Below are 8,582 nucleotides of genomic sequence, written 5' to 3'. Positions count from 1 at the left end.
ATTCTGCATATGGAGTAGTTTTAATTGTAGTACACCAAGCTGATAATACTTCTGTACATTTTACTATTATGAAACGGATCATTATGCAGAATGAGTACTTTTACTTCTTGTACTTTAAGAACATCTTGATAGTGTTTGTAATTGTTCTTAAGTAAAGGATCTGAGTACTTCTTCCAACACTGCCAGAGAGGTTGTGCTTTGATTGACAGGTGTGCTTTCTCCTCAGCATCCAAACTCATTTTGACGAATAGCTCGACGCGTGCAGCTTCACAAACTGCAGCGGCGTGAAATGAGCTTTAATTACTGCCAGTTATTACAGCTCTGACGGGGTTTGTGCTTTGTTTCGCTCCAGAGGAGGCGTGTGGTTTGTAGAGGAGCTGAATATGCTGCTGATGGTGAACATCTTTGTAGGAATACATTTATCATTTATCCCTTTAAAATGATCCAAGGCAACATGTTCTGTTTCATTTCAGGAGAGTCATGAGTATTGAGAATCCCTAATTTGTGGAGGTCTAGTCGTTTCCCTGCAAAGGGCACAAAGTTAATATGGAGCCTGCATTCTCAAACATAATAATTTAGCTTAAATTATAAATGTTTAATGACAAACATAACAAGAAAGAATGCAATACAGTACAAAGACAATGCTCACAAAAAAAGGATAAGGTGTGGGGAGGTATTACAGTAAATTATTTAATGCATTTGTTCCAATTGAACCATAGGAGCACATGCATGCAATACACTTTAATTATTATTTAGTTTCCTCCTTACTCCTGATGTGTTCTCTAGATTACACTCACAATACTCACCCCAGGCGTCAACATTGATGCCCAGAGTGAACACTGTAGGAGCCATAGATATTTGTTTGATCACAATTGGTTGGTTGGCTTGGGTCGGCACTCATTATAAACCTGTTCACCTGCGTGAGGTGTGTGTGTGGAAGAGAGGGTGACACAGGGCTGTTGTACTTTTTGTTGACCGCAAGATTTATGATTGCTTTGATTATTATTATTACATTGTCCATGTCTGATCACCGCGTTTTTTTTCATTAAACTACATTACTATTCAACAGAGTTTTGATCTCAGCAAGTACTCTTTTTTAGCGTGTCATACAATATCAAACAAGCACAGCCTCAGCCACTCAGCGACTTTGTTTGTTTCCTGCTGTCGCTATAAACACCATGGGTGCAATAGAGTATTTTATTACAAAGGGGAGCGGCAGAGATTGTTAGAGTTCAGGAATGACTTTACTGTAACTCATGACCTGTTATCTCCCTTCTAAAGAAGTGACAGGGAGGAGCCAGCTTCTTCCATACCTATCACCCCATGTAGCCACGCCCCTTTTGATCTAATATGCAGACCTTTTTCATAACTCTTGTTTTGTCTTGCTGGCGTTGCTATGACTACCAAAACTACAGAAGCAGGTCAACCGGTCGGACTGCATACTAAAGCTCATGTCGACATTTTATAATAACTCTCACTGCCAGAAGGGTAGAAACGTGTCCACAGTGATATCATGTAAAATAAAACAACCTTAGTTTAGTTAACCTGAATTTAAGTAACCTGTCAGTGTGCTACTGAGCTATAAAAACTCAAAGGGGCCCTATTATGTTTTTGGGGTTTTCCCTTTCCTGTAGTAGTGTGTTATTTAGGTTTGTGTGCATGTAACTAGTCTACAAAGGCTAACATCTCAAAGCGGCACTTTCTAGCAGAGAGCGAGAGCATGTGAGGAGCAGGGATGCTAGTACTTACGTGTGTAGTATACCATGTCTCAACGACTAACAAAGTCAGGCTTTCAAAAGAGAAAAGAAAGGAGAGAAAGACAAGAGAGGGCGACAGTATGTCACCCAGTTTTTCAACGAAAAGGTGGGTGTGGTCCATGAGTGGTGGAAATGTGTCTGTTAGCTAAGCGTAGTCCATTGTAAATAATATTTTTTATGTTTTTTTTTTACTAAGCTGACATTAAGTACTGTTAATATCTATACAGGTTTTTAATTGCACTGCTCTTTTAGCTGACATTTAATAAATGCAGGTACATTTTTAGCAGCTATTCATACTAAATCAGTTGTCCCTCCCCCTGGTGCCAGGACCAACAGATCCATCTCTAGGCTCAGCAGCCCTGTCCCCCCAGAATGCTGAACCTGAACCAGCTTTTCTCCCAACTGAAGGAGGTGAGCAGCATTGTGTTGAATACCATGCCATGTAACATATCTGAAGGGAGACTGGAATACAACATATATATATATATATATATATATATATATATATATATATATATATATATATATCAAAACAAAAAGCTAACATCTAATTTCAATTACACATTTCAAACACAGTATTTTTCCACATATTTAAGTTATATTTATTTGGATTTATGCATTCATGTTGAGAATGTTCCATTCAAAAATGTTATTAAAAATGCATTTACACCATAAAAGATGACTATTGAGATCTATTGTCAGGAATGTTAGTCTTATATCAAATAGTGAATTCTACAGCAGCAGAATGTTGCACGTCTGCACAGTGTTATATTTTCACAGCTCAGTGTCAGTAAATATTGTGCGGTTAGTATTGGACTACAAGATACATGCAAGCCTGTACAGGTAGAGTTATTTAAAGCATAAATTAGTCGGTTGGGTTCTGGAGGTGTGATTACAGCAATTGTGCTTGGTTGGCGTGGCCTGGGCCTGGTGGTGGGGCCCAATGTGATATCTTTTCATGGGGCCCAAAATCCCTGGCGTGTACTGGCAGGACCTATAAATACATTTACTACCCAATAGCATTGTGAGGCTGAACAAAAGGACCTTTTGACTATGTAAATGTAGTCTTTTAAAAAAACAAAACATTTACTGACTTTTTTAGGATAGCTTAAAGTAATGTTGTAAAATTACAACCGGGGGCCTTACAGGGTTAAGGGCTATTGTTTATTGTTATTTACTTTAAGATGTTTATTCTTAAATGGTGAAAGACCATTTGCACCTGAGCACGCGCTTGTGTGCGATCGCGCATTTCAGTTTGGCTCCAGCCAACCACAGAGCTGCAAAAGCTGAGAAAACACAACAGACCAGACCTGACCTCTCTCTCTCTCTCTCTCTCTCTCTCTCTCTCTCTCTCTCTCTCTCTCTCTCTCTCTCTCTCTCTCTCTCTCTCTCTCTCTCTCTCTCTCTCTCTCTCTCTCTCTCTTCTCTCTCTCTCTCTCTCTCTTCCCTCAGTCGGGTTTGGGGAGATCTCTCTTGCAGCTGGAGAGGAGAGGTTGGCCGTCTCTCTCCTCCAGCAGCTTTTCTGCAGCCTCCCATCGCCTCATCATGGATTTTGGGACTAAAAGAGTCGCTGGGATTATCGCTCAGGTTTTATCAGTGGACTGTAGACTTGCTTTGTGATTTAGGATTTTGGTTTCCCCCTTACTCACTATTTGTTGCCACATTTAAATTAGCTGTTCATTACACCCATGGTTACAATGATCATAAGCCATTCGCCATTTGTCACCCAAATGTGTCAGAAGCCAGTTCATCCAGCGTGTGGTGTGCGTAAAACATCAGTGTCGCTTTGTTTTCTGGTTCATTTGGAGCAGCATGGTGGGAATCCTGGGACTGAGCCACGGTTGTGCTCACACACTCCAGAGAGCTGCCACATTGTGAGGATGTGTGTGATGTAGTAGCCTTTGCAGGTGGTTGGAGAGCTTAGAATAAGATTTAAAGGTCTGCTGGTTTGAGTATCTGTGAAGGAAAACATTAATGAGAAACGTCTTGTTTGCATTAATTCAATTAGTAAAAAGGAAGTTTATTCTGCTGCGAAACTGTACAAATAATTCCAGACAAAGAGATGGAGAGAAACCCGAAAGGAGGATATGATGGAGATGAATCTCAGTGATGAGACCTGATACCTGAATGAGATTAAAGCAGGTGGCTGTGAAACCCTTTTATAACCTCTATGCTTATGTTCTCCTCTTATACAACAAATTGCCACCTGATCCTCTCTTTGATGTAATAAACCCTTTCTGCCTTCCTTTGAGTTTAACCCTGCCTCATACCATCCATGTAGACCTCTATGACACTCTGTCTCCTACTAATCATTATGAAAAGTCCTAAAATCAGTAGCGATCATTAAGGTGAGCTGGAAAGGCAGTCGGCTGTAAGACAGGAGAGGAGGAGAATGAATTTATAATTAAATGTTGAAGTATATTTGTCACACTTCTTGTACAGTTGTTTCCCTGTTCTGGGATTCAACTGTTTTGCAATAATGGATTGAAAGGTGTTCCCTCAGTTATCCCATAACTTCTGATATTGAATAAAGCTTTTTTGTTTTATTTTTTATTGACAGGCTTGTTCTTATTGAGTTTGTGTTTTCTTCTGGCGCTGCTTGCATGTTTCCATCATTTTGTTCTGCTCTGGGTTTCTTTGTTTGTTGTCTTTCGATCAATTTCCTTCCCACAAAGTTTGCAGTTGAATGCATTGCATACGCTGCCGTGGATGCTTGCCCACATGGGACAACATAGCATTCTCACAACACAGCAAATAAAATGTAATTTTTTTTGCACCCTTGTTTTTAAATTGATGATAGTTTATCAACTCTCAGGGGGCATTTAAGCCGTGACCCTCCATTAATTCCTGTTGATTGATTATTGCCTAATGCACACATTTATAGGCCCTATAGAGAGTCATTCAGATTACGACAGCAATAACCAATAGGAGAGCTGAGCGCGGATATCTCCTTCCTGTTTAAAACCACCGCCTCCTCCGCTGTGTTCCTGGAGAACCTGGGCTTCAAAGACTTCATCCGGATCGAACTGAGCTGTAAGAGCTGGAGAATCAAGAATGAATCCAAATCAATCACATTTAAAGGGCGAGTGTGAGTCTTTAAAGCCCTTTGTGTATGGTGGGATTTATAGTATGGCAGCAAGACTTAAATAGACTTAAAGAAGCCCTAAGCTTTTTGGGTTCCCTTTCCTGTAGTGTGTAAGAAACGTCTACCAACCTGACGAAACATGTGCAGGGTTTACTAAAAGAGCTGCATTAGCAATAACGTTTTCTCGTGTTTTTCTGGGGGGAAAAAAATTATAATTTTTTTCTTAATTAATTAATGAAATTGAAAATATATTTTTTTCGAAAAATAGTTATTTTTATAATAAAAAAATAGAAAGACTGAGATTTTCACTTGTGTCCTCTTAACTCTTTTATTAACAAGAAAAACCAAAACATTACATTTTTTCCAGACATGTAAATGTGGCACTCATCTCAGATGTTGAAAATAGAAACACAATTTATTACAAACTCAACCTGTTAGCTTTTATTTTTTATGACTTTCCTTTTAATGTGTTTTGTTTCCTTCTTCAAACTTTCATTTATGCATTCAACACATTGAGACTTAGTCAAAAATAAAAGACATTTAGAATAAAATATCTCCAATGAAAGAAGCTCTGGTGCTTTCTCTCTCTCATGCTTTACAAGAGAAACAACAACATACAAATACATCAATATCGATATTCAACAAATATTTAGAGCAAAGTTTACATTTCCATGCAGAGAAATATGAGTTGAGGTTAACAGAAATCCTCCTGAGCAGTGACAGCCTCCACGGCTAAACAGACACAGGAAGGAGCGCCGCCTAAAGAAACTCCAACATCTACAGAACAACTCATGAGAAGATGTTAAAGCACATCCCATAATGTTTGATTGACAGCTGATCTCTGTGCAGTGAAGACATGAACAATCAGCTCTCAGCAACAATGATGGACACACAATGAGTTTAAGAAGTAGAAGAGTTCCTCAAATGACTTCAGGCTATTTCAGTTTACAAAACTCAGCTGTGGCTCCTAAATCATAACCATAAAGCCGAACTCCAGCATGTAGCGGCTGAGTGAATGTGGTCTGGACTCTGTGGAGGAGAGTCATGGTTTCAGAGATGCTGTAGAAGGACAGAATACCTGCTCTGTGATCCAGGTACACTCCTACTCTGGAGGACAGAGGACCTGAGACGGGAGTTCTGATACTGTTGTAAAGAAATGAATAACTGTTTCGGTTACAATCTAAGGACCAAGATTTGTCATTGTTTCCAAATAAACTGTCATCCCCTGCTCTGCTGATATTCTTGTATGCGACTGCTACATCAATTGTTACCCCTCTCCACTCCACCTCCCAGTAACAACGTCCAGTCAGACTCTCTCTACTCAGGACCTGAGGCCATACAGTGAATCTGTCTGGGTGACTAGAATAAGACTGTTGTTGTTCCATGTATGTTGCTTTTCGGCTCCACTCAGATAATAACAGCTGTGTGTGTGCTGTGTTTGGATCCAGAGTGATCTCCTGTAAGTATTGTAAGAACCCAGCTCTGGTGGTGGGCTCTGCTGCTGACAGTAAAACATCCACTTCAGTCGGTGAGACGTTTGTCCATTCCTCTCTCAGGACGTCCTGTAGTTTGTCTCTGACTGCTGACAGGGCCGCCGTCACGTCCTCAAAGTAGCTCAGAGGACGGATGTTGATGCTGGATGAGTGTGTAGGTTCACTGAGGGCTGACAGTGAGGGGTAGCTGAGCAGAAACTGGTTGTGATCCTCTGTGTGAGACAGCAGCTTCAGCTCAGCGTCTCTCCTCTTCAGATCAGCCATCTCCTGCTCCAGCTTCTCCTGAAGCTCTTTGACTCGACTCACTTCACTCTTCTGCTGGGATCTGACCTGCTGCTTCACATCAGAGCTTCTTTTCTCCATGAGACGGATCAGCTCAGTGAACATCTTCTCACTGTCCTCCACTGCTTTATCAGCAGAGCCATTGACGGCCTCCACCTCCTGCTGAAGCAGCTTCACCTCCTTCTCTCTGTCCTGGATTCTCTGCTGGATGTTTTGTCGACTCCCCTCCAGCTCTCTCTGCCTCTCAGTCCTTTCTGCTGCAGCTGACACTGTGTCGTGGCCTTTGTGTTCGTCCACAGAGCAGAGATAACAGATATACTGCTGATCAGGGCGGCAGAACATCTTCATCACCTCGTCATGACGAGAGCAGATGCTCTCCTGGAGCTTCTTGGAGGGCTCCACCAGCTTGTGTTTTTTTAATTGAACTACGTCATTATGAAGCTGGAGGTGTTTCTCACAGTAAGATATAAGACACACGAGGCAGGACTTACAGGCTCTCAGTTTCCTCCCAGTGCAGATATCACAAGCCACATCTTCAGCTCCAGCATAGCAGAGATCAGCAGGAGCAGCTTGGAGTCCAGTCTTCTTCAGCTCCTCCACTAAAGCTGCTAACATGGTGTTTTTCAGCAGGACAGGCCTCGGTGTGAAGCTCTGCCTACACTGAGGGCAGCTGTGGATCTTCTTCTCATCCTCTCCATCCCAGAAGCTTTTAATACACTTCCTGCAGTAGCTGTGTCCACAGGGAGTCACCACCGGATCCTTCAGTAGATCCAGACAGATCGGACAAGAGAAGGTTTCCCGGTCCAGCTGAACTCCTTTCTGCGCCATTTCACCTCTCAGTGGCAGCGAGTGTCTGAGTTTCACTTCCTGAGCAGTGATGATACCTGTATTAAGCAGGTGAAACAGAGCAATGAGGACACGGTGTGTTATGTTTCCTTCCAGATCGCTTCTCTGGTTGTTCTATTACACAACAAAATAATTTAAACATATTAACTCTCTCTAATATGCATTTCAGTTTTCATTTACATTGTTTAATAAACCGTTTACTTTCCTGACACAGTTCCACTAACATACATTCACTGCCAGTTACTCTTTTCTGTGATAAACAAACATTTCAATTGAATTTCAAATTCAGCAAACATCTCTGTACCTTAAATACATTTTTCAACAGTATTAAACCTTTATTAAATACTACTCTTCTATTTACTGCAACTCAAAAGTAGCATCATGACCCATTTAAACTGTCATGTGACAATTGAACTTCTGCATGCATAAACTGGAGAATAATAATTATGTTAACACTCAGTATTACAGTCTTATGGCGCGTTTTCACTACACGGCCTCGCTCGGTATGGCTAGGCCTCGTTAGGACTTGTTAGGACCGGCTCACTTTATGCTGCGTTTCCATTACAGTTTAGGAACTGCGGTAGTAACTATAGTAACAGTGTAGGCGGAGCCGTGACGTCATCTTCAATGAGAACCCCAGAAAAACAACACAGTGGACCGTCACATTATATAGGCGAACCTTATGGGGCATTCATTATGATTTGTGCACAGTTTACTAACCTGTATTAAGCCGGCGAAACAGGACCAATGAGGACACGGAATATTGGGCACAGAGTCCGGCGCACTGGCTTGGGTCAGACGCAGGGAGACGACGCAAATGAGGGACCCAAGGATTGCATTTAACCGAAGTGAGATGCATCCACAGAGCGGGAGATGGGAGGTGGGGCTTAAGAGAAAACTCTACTGCGCATGCTCTGTGGGCCCACATCCGGTTACTTCTGCTCTCAACCATGATCTCAGGCAGTCTCCAGTTCTGGTAAAACATCCTGCAGTCGGAGTCTCTATCAGCTTTCATTAATTAATATCTATCTATCATATATTAGAATATAACCCGTTTCTCTCAGGAGAAGAAGAGACGAGAGGAGCTTTAGAACAATTCCACCTCTTCACCCGGGTCCT

At 41.6% G+C, this 8,582-nt stretch overlaps 1 protein-coding gene across 1 annotated transcript; it reads right to left on the bottom strand.

Annotated features, from left to right (window-relative positions):
- Positions 1 to 5,726: 5,726 nt before the first annotated feature.
- On the bottom strand, positions 5,727 to 8,530 carry LOC117500236 (tripartite motif-containing protein 16-like). Its single transcript, XM_034153036.1, has 2 exons — positions 8,184 to 8,530; positions 5,727 to 7,501 (listed from the first exon to the last, which is right to left on the bottom strand). The coding sequence occupies exons 1-2, from the start codon at positions 8,476 to 8,478 to the stop codon at positions 5,778 to 5,780; spliced, it is 2,019 nt and encodes a 672-aa protein (XP_034008927.1). The 5' UTR covers positions 8,479 to 8,530; the 3' UTR covers positions 5,727 to 5,777.
- Between the last annotated feature and the right edge of the window lie 52 nt (positions 8,531 to 8,582).

Source organism: Trematomus bernacchii, unplaced genomic scaffold, assembly GCF_902827165.1.
Source record: "Trematomus bernacchii unplaced genomic scaffold, fTreBer1.1, whole genome shotgun sequence".
NCBI lineage: Eukaryota > Metazoa > Chordata > Actinopteri > Perciformes > Nototheniidae > Trematomus > Trematomus bernacchii.
This window is presented reverse-complemented; position numbering and strand designations above follow the sequence as displayed.

Excerpts from the sequence above, each read along its gene's own strand:
- LOC117500236 (XM_034153036.1), bottom strand. The coding sequence starts at position 8,478 with ATGAAAGCTGATAGAGACTCCGACTGCAGGATGTTTTACCAGAACTGG. Across the intron at positions 7,502-8,183 it reads GTTTCGCCGGCTTAATACAG|GTATCATCACTGCTCAGGAA; the intron begins GTTAGTAAACTG and ends TGCTTAATACAG.